Here is a 14,715-nt window from a genome sequence, read left to right on the forward strand (position 1 = left end):
TCTCCCCCTTTGTCATTGATGACAACCTCTCAGATATATGTTCTTGATCATGAGAGGCTCCCCCTTGGTTGCTACCCCTTCTTCAATCTCTCCCCCTTTGTCATCAAAGGAAAGGGTCTCCAGGGCTAAAGTCTAGCACACACTAAGCTCATGCTTCTAATAATTTTTTTAGTGAATGGATGGGAGTGATACTGCTCCCAATTTATCCCTTAGGCACTCATTTTGGAAGGGGTCTTGTGAAGATATTTGCTTTTTGCTCCTTTGTACTAATGTATCCCAACTTGACTTGTTTCTCAAGTACTCGAGCTCTTAGGAAGTGGTATTTGATTGATATATGCTTTGTTTTGGAAGGCATGATCGTATTCTCTAATAAGTTGATTGTACTTGTATTGTCACAAGCTATGGGAATAGGATGCTCAAATTCTATCTTGATATCTCCTAGAGTTTGCTTCATCCAAAGAACTTGTGTACAACTTGCTACTGCTGCAACATACTCAGATTCTGTAGTAGATAGAGTTGTTCATCCTTGCTTCTTGCTTAGCCATGATACTAGACTGCTACCAAGGAAGAATGCTCTTCCACTTGTACTTCTCCTATCATCAATATTGCCTCTCAAATCTGCATTTGTATAAGTTGTGAAAGTAAAGTTCTTTCCTCTTGGGTACCATAAACCAACAACCTAGTACCTTTTAGGTACTTGAATATTCTCTTAAACTACTAGAACATGTGTTTGTTTAAGCATTGCTTGAAATTGGGCTACCACAACAACTCCTTGTAAGATATCTGGTCTTTTGGTTGTTAGATACAACAAACTTCCAATCATAGATCTATATTGAGCTTGATTTACATTAGAGGATCGTCCTTTTTGCTAAGCTTGCATTTTGTAATAATGGAAGTGTTGACTAGATTACAATTTTTCATTCCAGGTTTCTTCAACATTGCTTTGATATATTTGCCTTGAGAAATGAATATTCTCTTACTTGATTGCTCAATTTGCAACAAGGAAAAAAGATAATTCACCAAGCATGGACATCTCAAACTCTTATTGCATATTTATGGAAAATTCTTTACACAATATCACTAGCTCCTCTAAATATATTGTCATCCACATATACTACTACAACCAGAACTTTGTGATTTTCTAATTTAATGTATAGATTACTATCTATCATTCCTCTTTTGAAACCTTGGTCTTAAAATACTTATCCAACCTTGAGTACCAAGCTCTTGGAGCTTGATTTAGCCCATAAAGCAATTTTCTCAATCTACACACTTGATCTTCCTTTTCTCAAAATGTAAATCCTTCAGGTAATTCAACATACGCTTCTTCTAAGCCTCCATTTAGAAAGGCCGATTTTACATTCATTTGGTAAACCTTGAACCCTTTGTGGCTTGCAAGTGCTAAGAACATCCAGATTTGTTCCAATCTCGCAACTGGGGCAAATGTCTCTTCAAAGCCCACTCCTTCTACTTGAGAATAGCCTTTGCATCCAAGACTTTCTTTGTTCCTTGTGACTTTTCCATTTTCATTAATCTTATTTCCAAACACCCATTTGGTTCCAATGAAATTTTTATTTTTTGATCTTGGAACAATTTCCCAAGTATTATTCTTCCAATTTGGTCTAATTCTTCCTCCATTGCCTTTATCCAGTGCTTGCCTTCACTTGCTTCTTTGAAGTTGTTTGTTCTATTTTTTGATAGAAAGACAAAAGTATGCATGCTTTGTGGTGTTAGCAAGTCTCCTTGTTTGAACTTCCTTTTTTGGGTTGCCAATTACAAGTCATCAAGATGATTTCTTTGGACAAATTTTGATGGAGTCTTTGCTGGTTTATTCATGGGAGTTTTTGTTTTTGAAGGGGTTTTAGAGCTTTCTTGTTCTAGTTCTTCCTCTTCTCCATCTTTTGGAATTTCTTCTTCTTAACAAATACTTGGTATTTCAGCATTCTCTTTTACTCTTTCAAATTGTTTCACTTCATCAAATCTTACATTTGTGCTTTCAACAATCTTGTGAAGTCTTTTGCTGTAACATCTATATGCTTTACTCTTAGAGAAATATCCAAGAAAGATCCCTTCATCAGCTCTAGCTTCATATTTACCAAAGTCATCATCATCCCTTCTTATATAGCAAGTGCTTCCAATGACTATTATACTTGACTATTGTTGGTCTTCCTTTCCACGGTTTGTAAGTGTCTTATCATGGTTTACTCTTATTTGTGCACAGTTCAAAATATAAACTGTTGTATGTACTGCCTCCTTCCAAAAAGAATCAGCTATCTTTGATTTATATAGCATTGCCCTTGCCATTTCTTGAACAGTTCTATTTTTCCTTTCTACAACTCTATTTTGTTGAGGAGTTCTAGGTGCTTAAGGTTGTCTTTTAAGCCATTCTATTCACAGTTCCATGAAAGCTTTGAATTTGTCAGGAGCTTCTGATTTCTCTTTGAGGAAAGCTACCCAAGTCATCCTGGAGTAGTCATCAACAAATAGCACGTATTTTTCTCCTTGTAAGCTTTTTGTCCTAGTTGGTCCACCTAGGTCTGAATGTACAAGTTCTAGTGGCTTTTATGTAGAATACAACTTGGCTTCCCTAGATGGCAATGTTTGCAAGTGATATTTGCAGGCTTTAATAACTTTGGTATATCTCTTACAGATCCCTTACGACTGATCTTAACAAGGTTGTCAAAGTTTTTGAGTCCCAATCTTTTGTGCCATTGCCAATTTTCATCTTCTTGTGCAAAGAAACATTTTTCATTATTCATCTCTTGTAAAATATACAGGTTATTTGCTGTTCTACAAGTGTTAGCTATTACTTGTCCATCTTCCTTAATTTCACAACCTTTAGGACGAAATGTTACATCGTGCACTTGATCACAAAGTTGACTTACACTCAATAAGTTTTTTCTCAGACATTTAAACAAACAGCGGTTTTTCTTTCTTTTTCTAAACCTTCTTTTTAAGGATGATCTTCTTTATTTGCTAGATTCGTAAGAAAAATTGTTAAACAATGGTGGGCAGCATGTCCAAAATTGTTACAATTGGAACATAGAATATCAAAATCAACCATTGGACCAAAAGGATTTTGAATTCCGAAATATGAAGTGTTCTTCTCTTTGCTTCTGCAGTTTAGTGCTTTATGTCCAAACTTGTTGCAAGAGTAACAATATCCATTGAAAGTGTAAGAGAAATGTTGTCTATGATATGGCCTTTCCATTGATTCATATTTTTGTTTTGGTATTCTACATTCTAGTCCTTTGTGACCAAAACACTTGCAAGAGTAGCAGTAGCCACAAAAATTATGACAGGGTTTATGAACATCATTCGCTTTATTCTTCTTACAGCCCTTATCTCCTTTAAGCTTGGCCCCCTCTTTTAATAGTTTATTTTCAACTATGTTGCTTCCCTCTTTTATGAAACCTTTGAATGTTTTCTTACTATTTGAGTTTCTTCTAAAGCCAACACCAGATTTGCTGCAAGAGGGCTTTTGACCATCAATGATATCAGTTAGGATTTCTGGGCTCTTTTCAACCGTGAAACTATCGTTCAGCTTGATGATGTTTTCCTCCAACTCCTTTTTCTAATTTTTCTAATTTCTAGGTCTAGTTTGGCATGCTTTTCATCTTTGGAAGTCAGTTTTATTCACAGCTTGTTTGGTTTCTTTTAATTGGATCTTTAGATCTTCAATTGTTTTGTCTGATTTTTTGAATGCTTCTAGATTCTCTATAGCTTCTGCTTTATACTTGGCTACTCTCCTTCTAATTTTTCATTTTGCTTATATGCATAATGAAGTTCTAGATCAACATTCTCTTCCTCATCACATGATTCACCTTCTTCCGCATGATTGTCACTTATATCTGCTTGAGCCATTAATAGAATTTCATCCTCCTCATTACTCGAGAATTCCACGATATTCATCTAATGAGCTGCTGTCCCTTTTGGAAGAAAATCTCTTTTAACTTTTATATTGAAATGGTTTCTTTCTATCAGATTTGTTATTCTTTTTCCATTTTTTATTTGTGAAAGCTTTCTTTTCATCTTCTTTGGAGTCACCATTGTTGAAGGGGCATTTGGATGCATAGTGTCCTACTTTTCCACAATTGAAAAAACTTGAAAGGGAATTTCCCTTTGTACTTTCCATTACCCTTTTTCAGCTTTCTCATGAAGCAGGCATTTGCTTCATCTAATTCACTACTCCAGCTTTCACTTTAGATTTACTTTTTGCTTTTATCCTTTTTAGACACCTTGAGTGATATTTCCTTTTTAGACCTGTTGCCTCCATTCTGATTTCATAAGCACTAAGACTCCCATGTAATTCATCTTTTGTTAGTGTGTCTAGGTCTTTTCTTTCATTAATTGCAGATATCTTACAATCAAATCTCATAGGTAACAATCTTAAAAAATTCCACTACAAGCTGCTCTTCCACTTCTTCACCAAGTGCTTTCATTGAATTAAACACTTCATCTATAACAGAAAGAAAAGAGGCTATTTCTTCATCATCCTTCATTTTAAGGCTTTCGATACCCCTTCAATGAGTTTGGAGTTCCGCTTTCTTCACATTTAGGCTCCTTCATAAATATTTTTCAATTTGTTCCATATCTCCTTAGCATTGTATACAATGCATAACTTTTGTGAACTCTGAGTCGGCAAAATTGCATAAAACACTGTGTTTTGCTTTGGCATTATTTTAACTTTTCATCTTCCCAATTGTATCTATTGTGGTGTTGTTGGAGGTGTATAACCATCTACCAACTAAATGCCAAACATCATATTCAATTGCATTTAAATAGGCTTCCATCTTTATACTCGAAAAATGTATAATTTGTCTCATCAAAATTTGGTGTCTTGTTTTGAAAACTCTTGGCCATTTGTACTCTTTAGATCTACCTTCAAGTGGCTAGGCTTTATAGAACGCACTCGCTTTGATACCAATTGAAGAGCACACAATTATACTGAGGGTGGGTCATTATAATAATAACTTTTGTCATTTGAAGCTTTTATCCACACAATAGCTTCAAATGTTGAAATAAACAATTATGCACATTAATGCAATAACACAAAATTTACGTGGAAACGCAATGCGGGAGAAAACCATGGCATAAAAATGCTTTTTATACTAAATAGTTCTTTTACAATGTCTTGTAGGCACCAACCTATTAGAGGCTCCAACCCAATAGTTTATGAGCACCAACTCACTGGAAGCTCCAAATCCCACTAACTGAAGGCACCGAACTTGAAGAAAAGAACCAACTTCACTTTTGAATATAAACCTGAATTTCCACCTTTATATAGTTGCTTATTCAACTTGATGATGGATACACTTGTAATCTTTAATCTGAAGCCAGCTAATCTTCTACCATATCTTTTTTCTCTTTTCACTCTTCACACTTATCTCGCACAATATATACATCAGATTAAAATATCTGGATTTATATAGTTCCCTTTTTTATCTTCTTATTAAACTTGACTTTGCTGACTTTACTTTTTGCAAAAAATACGTCTTTTTATTTCTTTTAATTACAAATAAACATTGTCCCAGGGTGAATAGACGTCTCTTATGAACATCATACTCTTTTATCATTGAGCAGCCTTGATCGCACCTTTTGTCATTATCAGTTAATGATAATAGCATATTGATTATTAATAGCAATCGCACCTTAGTGTGCATTGGGTAGTGGTATGCCATAGATGTATAAAAGATCAGCTAAGTATTTCTCCCTTTGTTGGTCTCTCCCTCTCATCCTCTCTAAATCTCCTTATTTGTTTACTAATCCATCTCACCATTTATATCTCTTTCTATCGTATCCTCTCTATCTCTCCCTCTTTACTTCGCCCTATCTAACTCCCTAGAGCTATTTCTATCTTTACATCTCTATCTGTCTGTCTATCTATCATCTTTTCTCCAATCTGCTGCCTCTATATTGACCTCTATCTGTATCTTCCTCTCCCCCCTCCGTATATCTAAACAAATATCCCTCTCTATCCATCCATCACCCCCTTCAATATACATTTAAATGTCTACATCTTTATTTTTCTCCCAAAATATATATATATATATATATATATATATATATATTTTTTTTTTACTTTTTTTCTTTTTTTTTTCTTTTTTTTTTTTTTTAACTAATATATCCCCCATATTTAGATGGTCACATATATTTATCTGTGTCTTCACATAAAACTTCATCTCTATTTCTTTCTCCCTCCCTCCCTCCATCTTCCCCAATTTTGTCTCTCACTCTTTATCTCTCCCAATCTCCATATCTATTTGTATATATACATACATATCTATATTTCTACCTCCCTCCTCCTCTTGCTATATATCTCATTATCTTTTTATTTATATTTTAATCCATCTCACTATCTATATGTTTCTATTTATCTCTCTTCCTTCCAATCTTTTGATCTTTTCATCTCTATCTTCCCAAATCTTGTAATATATGTCCCGTCTTGTACTCCTCTTTATCTCTCTATCTTCTCTTTCTTACTCTCTACACACCCCCCCTCTATTTTCATCGCTCTATCTCTAAATGCACATCCCTCTCCCCATTCATTCATATGTTCCTCTCATTACTTCCCCATCTCTCTATACTTGATTTGTATATCTACCTTTATATTTCTATCCCTTCACATTTGGAAAGATAGGTAAAGAAATAAATACAAATATAGAAGAGGGGTAAATAATTATAGTGTGTGTGGGTGTGAGATAAATGGAGATAGATATATATAGATAGAGAGGGAGATAGGAATACAAAGGTGTGAGACTAGAGAGGTTTAGAAAGAAAGAGTGATAGCAAGAGATTGAGAGGCAAGGAATCAACATCGAAACGAGAGGCATGGAGATTTATATAAGTTGGGAAAGATGTAGGGCGGCAGAGAGGGAGGTGATAAAGACATGTAAAGAGGGAAAGAGATAGTGAGAGTGGGAAGAGAGATATAGAGATACAAATATATAAAGATACTAATAAAGATAAGAAGGGAAAAATAAGGTGTGGGCATGGGCATTTGATAAATGTAGAAATACAGATGAGGAGAATCAAGAAATGAATGAATGAGAGAGATATGATGATAGAGAAATAATGGTGTAAATTTGATACATTACATTTATTAAATATAATTATATTGATTCAATTTTTCAGTTTTCTAATTAATTGATATATATACTCATCCTTTGTGTCAGTCTCCCACTATCTGTGGATCCACAATGCTGGACACATTTTTTTACTAGATAGGCAATGAGTCCAAGAGTCCAAGAGGAAGTCCACCTTGAGACAACCTCGACTCTCTATCCAAATTTATGGATCTTATTGGACATTTGTTCTCAAGCCAAAGCTGACAATTTAAATAAGACAAAAGAAAAATTTCCTAACCCTTCAACTTTGGCATTGATCCCATCAGTCTCAAAGATCATTGACAAATTTTAATCTCCATTGTCCTCCTCATTCATCCTTGCATCTTCATCTTTCCAACCCTCCACTCATCTTCCTCTCCCTCCGCTTCCATTTCTTCCTCACCCTCAACCCTATCAGGGTTTATGTATGTGAAGTCACAGCCATTAGGAATCACAGGTCATTTGTATGGGAAAATCCTTCATGTTTTCCCACCAATAGAGGATTTGCAAAGGAGTTGAGCATCAGAAGAAGAAATGGAATCAAGAAATTAACCGATTTGGTAGTTGAGCCATGAAAGCTCACTGCCTGTGTCAAGAACCATTGTTTTTTTCATCTACTTCTAGATATAAAGCACTGTGCTAGTGAATACAAAAGCAAAATCAAACAGCCACAAAGGCTTCAATTCTTGTCCAAACTTTTTACATCACTTTGAGGTGTTGATCGTCTACCTCAGCTCATTCAATTCAAATAAGGCAAATAACTTTAAGACTTTTGAATATGCTGATATCAATAAAAAAGTGATTTAGATCAAAGTTTCGAATAGTTTTAATGGTAGTCACTCTCTCTCCAGGATTGCCCACTGTTACAATCTTCTTGTGCCTTTTGTCTCATTTTAACAACGTAGACAATGGAGATGATAACATATCATTTAAAAATTTGAGATGGGTGTGTTGGGTTCTATTGTAGGTCTAATCTCAGGCGGGCCCAAGATGTGGACTAGATTTCCCCATTTCTCATTACACAACAGTCAGTTGAATGGCTGAGATTTCTTTGATGGTCGTCTAGCCTTTTATATTTTTTACCATCAATTTTCTAAATCAAGTCCTTCACTTCATATTGGGAACGCCTATGGTGTAATTATCTCATAAATTTTATAAATGTTTGCATTGTTATTATTTTTCTTATCACTAATGGTTGGCAACGGCGCTTCCCATTATCTTATCAGTATTACCACGTATGCTTTCTTATCATCTAGGTATTATGTGCATAGGTTCACTTCTGCAATGGAATCATCTCTCTTTGTGTTTGATCGTCTTGCCATCGCCCTACTCCTGAACGTCTTCCTTTGAATATTTCATCTATTGTTCCTTCTATGCTAGTGTTTGTTGTTTTTAATCATTCCATCAGTGTCGTTATACATAACAAATGTTATATGATCATCACTGTCATTTCTTGTTTCACAACGATGATAAATCCACACTTCTCCCGATAATGTGAAACGTAATTTTTGAAGCTTGAAGATCCCCAATGCTTCCTTTGTGATGACATTTAGAATCGTATCTCATCATACTAGACTTCCTAGCGCACAATCCATATTGTTTTCATGATATGTTGAAGTCAACTTCATACTCTCGATGGCATTCTTTGTTTAGTGTCGTCACTGCTAACAAGACAATCACAATATTCCTTTGAAACTTTCATCGTTGCTTTGATTAATGTTTAGTTGTTATCTTTAATTAGTGTAACATGGGGATTAGTTGTTATCTTTCATTCATAGTGCCATTGATTCTCTTTGCAGTTGCTTCCATATCACCTGAGGTCAATACATTGCAGCCAAGGAGTCGTATAGGTATTTCCAACAATCGAAATTGATCACACCTACTAGCAGTCCAAGTCGTGCCTTTTCTAAATATTGTGTGCTTAAGTATGATTATTGATTCTGAGATTAAGTAACTAGAATACGCAATTGATAATATCATGTTATGGAGTCAGTTGGACAAGAGTTCGCAATGAAATAATAAGTCTACAGGTTGATTCCTTAAGTGCAAGAAACTAGTTATGTTTCATTTAATTACTGTACACAAATGAGTTTTACTTCCAGAAGTTGAATTAAAGAAGAAGAGTACAATTCAATGCTAATCTTATGCAGAGGCGATTCAAAAACTTGCAATTATGTAAATGGGAAAGACTTATTATATTGGGCAAAACCTATATGAATGTAACTCGTAATTAGTAGGTATGATGCTATTATCGGCAGCAAAACTACAAGGCTGGATGTTGGTCTATTAAGAGGCATTGATTCATATAAATGCAAGGTTATTCTTGCGTTAAGAGTACTGAACCCTGCAACGTACAAAATATGTAGTGTGCTCTAGGGGATGCTAAGAGCTTATCATTTTAGGTTGTGAAGGCAACAATCTAATGTTTTGCCAACAGTTAACGTGCACTACCAAAAAATTAACATGGTATTAGATTTGGTCTAAGTAAAGGTCCTCAATCAGAAAAAGAAAATTGGAATTTAAAGATGCAAGAAATGGGGGATTCCTATAATAATGTGTTGTTGAAGAGCCTTGGAGGATGTGTTAGTGTTCGAATTTCTCATTCTCGCTGCCCTATAATTTTGTGATGGTCAAAGATCTTTGGTGGATTGTGCAAAAATTTAGGCAACAAAGGGATAAGTATTTTATGATTGAATATTGATCATAAATTTTATGTAGTTAATATTAATTCAAGTTATAACACTAGGAATGGTGTATGTGCTTAGAATTTATGTATATATTTTTTTTCATGGATAGTTTGATTCTATGATCTCTTGCTAATCTATCTAAAAATGCTTCCGGGACGAATCGAGAAGCAATGGGGTGATGAGAGATTACATGCAAAGTCATGCAGGCAATAGAAATGAACATGGGGATGTTGCTTGCACCCATAGGACTGAATTGGTGGAACATAACTTCATTAAAGTGAAAGAACCTATAGAGATTTCCATTGTGATTAGTTTCTTTGAAGGCAAAGAAATGATATTTAAGGGAAGACTATTCAGCTGCAGAAATCAGATTCAAAGGGAGCTTGAGTGGCAGATGTAGAATGCCAAGTCCTTAGCAAAGGATCAGCAAGCTTGTGTAGCAGTGTCTCTGCAAAAGCTCATTGTTGGACAAACATTGGAGCCAATTTCCTAGTATTGGGTTAATCAAAGCTATGAGAATGTTGCCCATGTTGAGAGGAGTCAACTTTCAGATAATCTTTTATGTGTTGTTAATAAGTTCTTCTCCATGAAGGAGAAGCTCGAGGTGCAATCCATTGAAATAAAGTTCTTTGTTTAAGAAGTTTGAGATGCAAGCTCTCGATATTGCATTCTTTGGAATAAGCTTGAGAAAAAAGCCCTCGTTAATGCATTCTTCTATGGGAGAAGTTTGAGGTGAAAGCCCACTTTCCACCTTCTGCAAGTAGGTATGAAGCATCCATCTTCTGCAAATAGGTATGGTGGATCCACCCTCGGCGAGTAGGCATGATCGATGTCATGGAAGATATTCCATGATGTGGCATTTTTGTTTGTTCATCCTCTAGGAGTAGCCATGGCGAATGTCATCACATTTTTGTGATGAGCACGTGTGTTTCCATTCGTGAAAGTATACATGATAGATCCACCCTTTCGAAGTAGTCATGGTGGTTATGTTCAGTTGCATTTTCATGGGAGTAGCCATGATGGTGTCACTATGTAACTCAAGTATTGAAGAAATCCTCCCTAGCTAAGAGGGAGTGTTGATGTGTAGCTAGGTTGGATCCCTTCTAGGAACAACCTAGTAAACCTAATAGCTAATTGGCTTGTCATCCTTAGCCATGTTGTTGATGAACTTCAGCATTTCATCCTAAGGGATGATGCTAAAAGCTTATCATCTATGGTTGGGAAGGCAACAGATCTCATGGTGCCAGTATGAGCACTACCATAAAATTAACAAAACATAATTTCATTAAGTTCATGGAAAGTTAACATGATTGTTGTTTCCATTCAAAATAGAATTTGGGCTCAATCCTAGACATGTGATCAATTCCAATTCATCAAAAAAGAAACAGACATTGAAAATTGTCCCCAAGCCTATGTTGGACAAGGGTAGAAGTAATTGAGGTGATTTGACTTTCATGGATGGTATTGGGCAATAGCTTAAAATGGGACACACTTGAGAAAGTGAAGTGTGATAGATAGTGGTTAAAGGAAGGAATCCAAGCAATCAAAGATGAAATCTTTGAGGCAGTAAAGGAACTCTGCAAAATGATGGGGGGTAAGAGGAAACATGAATGTGGAAATACAAAGGAAAAAGATGAAGATCATTTATTCCAAAGTCACCAATTCCATCAAGAGAAAACAATTGAAAGGTCTTGCATCATTCAAAACTTTCTTGCCTAATTGTAGAGATAATGCAATTAAATGGGAGAAGACAAACTGACTTAGAGGTTGGGAAATGGAAGGTCCAAAATATGCCAAGTGTACCTATGGAAGAGCTCTGCAATATCAAATCTAGGTTCATGGAGTTTGCTACTTAAGGAAAAGACAAGGGGGAAAAGCTTGTAGACGAAGATTTGTTGTAAGCCCATATCGCATGAACTTTCTTATCAGTTCCTAGATAGATACTTTATTTTGATTGGACATCATTTGATGCTTATTAGTGGTAGTCATAACAACCCTAATTAGGACATTATTGGATAAATATGGGTTGTTGATCTTAAAGAGATATTGGTCATTCATTATAATTGAGCTTCTTATATATGCCTTGCTTCTCTCATTTGTAAAGGGAGATTGTTGAAGGAATTGTTGCTAATATACTACCAATATTGCTCCTTATTCATTGTTTTTTGCATGGTTAATACTTGTGAACTTTTGAAGCATTGTGGAGTTTCCTACATCTTTCATTTGAACATCATACTGGCATCCATTGAAGATTACATCCTCAGCATAGTTGACTTGATGAAGCTAGGACTATTTTGGTCTCACCATAACTTCAGCATTATCTTGAACACATAAGATTGGAAATAGTGGTAGTCTAGATTTCTAAACCCTCATTCCATTTGCACTTTACTTCAAATCAAAGTCTTGGTTGCCGGATTCGTGACATATAGGTCAGATCTGAATCCAGATCTAGGCTTGGATCCGTAAGGGTCCAAGCAGGATCCTCAATCCTGCGTATTGTTTCGACAAGATCCGTGGCCTACGGATACTGATAGATCCACAGACAGAATCGAGAATCCTGTCCAAATCCTCATGGATCCAAGCCGCAGCCCAAGGATCCAGCACAGATCCGCGGCAAGGCAAGACAAAAAAAAAAAGTAAAAAATGGTGGCGCCAAGTGTATTTTGAATTTTCATAATTTCATTTTGTAATTTAGTAATTCATTATGGATGTGTTTATTTTCTTTATAATCGTGAAAATAGATCAATTATCAAGTATACTAGAATCGTAGATGCATACTAGAATCATAGATTCATAATATGAAATGATTTAGTTTTAGAATTATGTATATTTCTCTTATTTTTTAGTACACACACACACGGACATGCACACAAATCCTCAACGAATCATAATTGGGAAAAAAGCCAGAATCCACGGATCCGATTCACATGCCCAAATCGGATTCGTTTCACCAATCAGCAACCAAGATAAACGTTAGGAAGAGTTAATGCACTCAAATCGCTATATCATTTGTCAACAAAGTGATAAGTGAATTTTCATAAGGCCCCTTGCATAAACAGCATGGTTCAAATCCAAATGAGCTCATCCACACTAAGTCACAAGTTTGCAGTTTGAACCTTGGAGTTGCCTCTATAGTATTTTCTACAATCGTAGCATACACGGTGCCTTTGTTCAAGAGAGGATAAAGCGTAATTGGCACTTTACTCTGTGCTGGTGTGGTAATAAACCACCAATCAACAGTATCTGCATAAAGAATATCAAGCAGCTTTCTCAGAGAACTATAAAAAATTGCAGGAGGCTACTAAAATCTCTCTGTGAAAAAAAGCCTGCACATATGCAATCAGAGTATCATTTAGGATAAAAAATTCAGTCACAATTCATGCTACGCTGTTAAATTATTTCTAAGAAAATTGGTTAGGAGGTAACTGCCATATATTCAGATGACAGGAAATGCAGTGAATACATCTAGCCTCGTCAAGAACAATTGTTCTTATCACATTACTTCAATACACATCCCTCTAATACACATTTGCCACACAATATAAGAAATGAAAGAGGACAAGATTCTGAGACTTCCATTAACAATGGTCAAAATCTTCAATCAAATTTAACTTTGGAATGCAATTACCAGCCGCCAAATAATTTAATAAACTGTTGATGATGTCATCAAAGAATGTTGAAAGATTCACCTGAAATTTTGGTACTTTTGATTTTCTCAGCAACTTTTGCTGCTTCAGCACTAGCTTGCTCAATCCTATCAGCCTGACTGCCAGCAAACTTTTTCCTGTAGTATTCGACCTCTTCATCTTTCTAGACCACAACTCAATAAAAGTCACAGCTCAAAAATTATTAAGCTTATAAGAAGTGTGGTATATTGATAACTTTTTTATTGGAAATAAAGGAATTAGCACAGATTGCAATGCTAGAATTCAAAGATAATGTGGAAATACCATTTCTGAAAACAGTGGTTCTGGATTTCCAATAGTGTGACCAGAGGGAATAATGTCCCAAGGCCTTTTCGTCTTTTCGGTATCTCCTTTTTCATCAGAGAGTGATAATGTTTCACGCGGCAGATTGAGCTGTTCTAGAACCTATAATCCAAGTCATTCAAATTTTCAATATATAATCCTCCCATTCCACTCAACAATGGTAGAAGCTTATGGAATTTTTTTTTTTAAAGGTTTACTGAGAAGCACTCATTTTGGAAGCAGCATCAGACATGCACGATGATGGCTTACAGGTCTGTGACAAATTGCTTAGATCGTTAATGACTTGTTCTTACCTTGTATGAAAAAGAAGGCATAAAAGGCTCCAATAAGGTTGCCAGCAGATGTACAAGGCCAGCTGAAGTCTTCAACACAATGGCACATGCCTCTGGGTCTTCGTTGTACAGTTTCCAGAATTGACTATCCTGTGTTTTGCAACAAAAGCATATATCTTTTAATTTTAATTGCATGATAATAAACAAAAAAGGGATTTAGAAACAAAACAATAATGGAGTAGATGATTACTTGCAAGTACCCATTGCCTTCGGTGGATATGCTCATTGCTGTTCTCAAGCCCTGTTTAAGCTTAACCTAAACGCAGGAGGAAACAAAACAAAAAACTAGATTTAGCATATATGAAAAGATTCTTGAGTTTGCCACAATTTTACAAGGAAATTTTGCTTTTTATTAAAATAAAATAAGCAAGCATGCATCAATTGATTAAAAGAAATGAATCTTATTACTTTCTCCATAGCGTCAACATATTGTTCAACTAATTTTCCAACTCTTTCGCCCAGATCAGCAGTTAGCTTATGCGTCTCAGCATTTAGAGCATCTGGAACAATGGATCCATAACCTTGACCTGCATGCAACAGGATATACATCACAAATCTGTGTTTTACTCATAATGAAGCATAATAAAACTTGTATATAAAA

General features: G+C 35.5%; 1 protein-coding gene across 3 annotated transcripts in view; it reads right to left on the reverse strand.

The window, feature by feature from the left end:
- Positions 1–14,715, reverse strand: part of LOC149541926 (methionine-tRNA ligase, putative / methionyl-tRNA synthetase, putative / MetRS) — a 49,678-nt gene that overhangs the window by 22,375 nt on the left and 12,588 nt on the right. For all 3 annotated transcript variants that reach the window (XM_089796982.1, XM_089796984.1, XM_089796985.1), the window contains exons 11-15: positions 14,523–14,641; positions 14,305–14,370; positions 14,076–14,204; positions 13,744–13,884; positions 13,483–13,603 (exon numbers count right to left, since the gene is read on the reverse strand). In XM_089796982.1, the coding sequence (XP_089653108.1) occupies positions 13,483–13,603; positions 13,744–13,884; positions 14,076–14,204; positions 14,305–14,370; positions 14,523–14,641 (576 nt within the window). The remainder of the gene's footprint in view (positions 1–13,482; positions 13,604–13,743; positions 13,885–14,075; positions 14,205–14,304; positions 14,371–14,522; positions 14,642–14,715) is intronic.

The sequence above is a fragment of the Cupressus sempervirens genome, chromosome 8, assembly GCF_028749045.1.
Source record: "Cupressus sempervirens isolate cs-2001-9-10 chromosome 8, ASM2874904v1, whole genome shotgun sequence".
In the NCBI taxonomy this organism is placed as follows: Eukaryota; Viridiplantae; Streptophyta; class Pinopsida; order Cupressales; family Cupressaceae; genus Cupressus; species Cupressus sempervirens.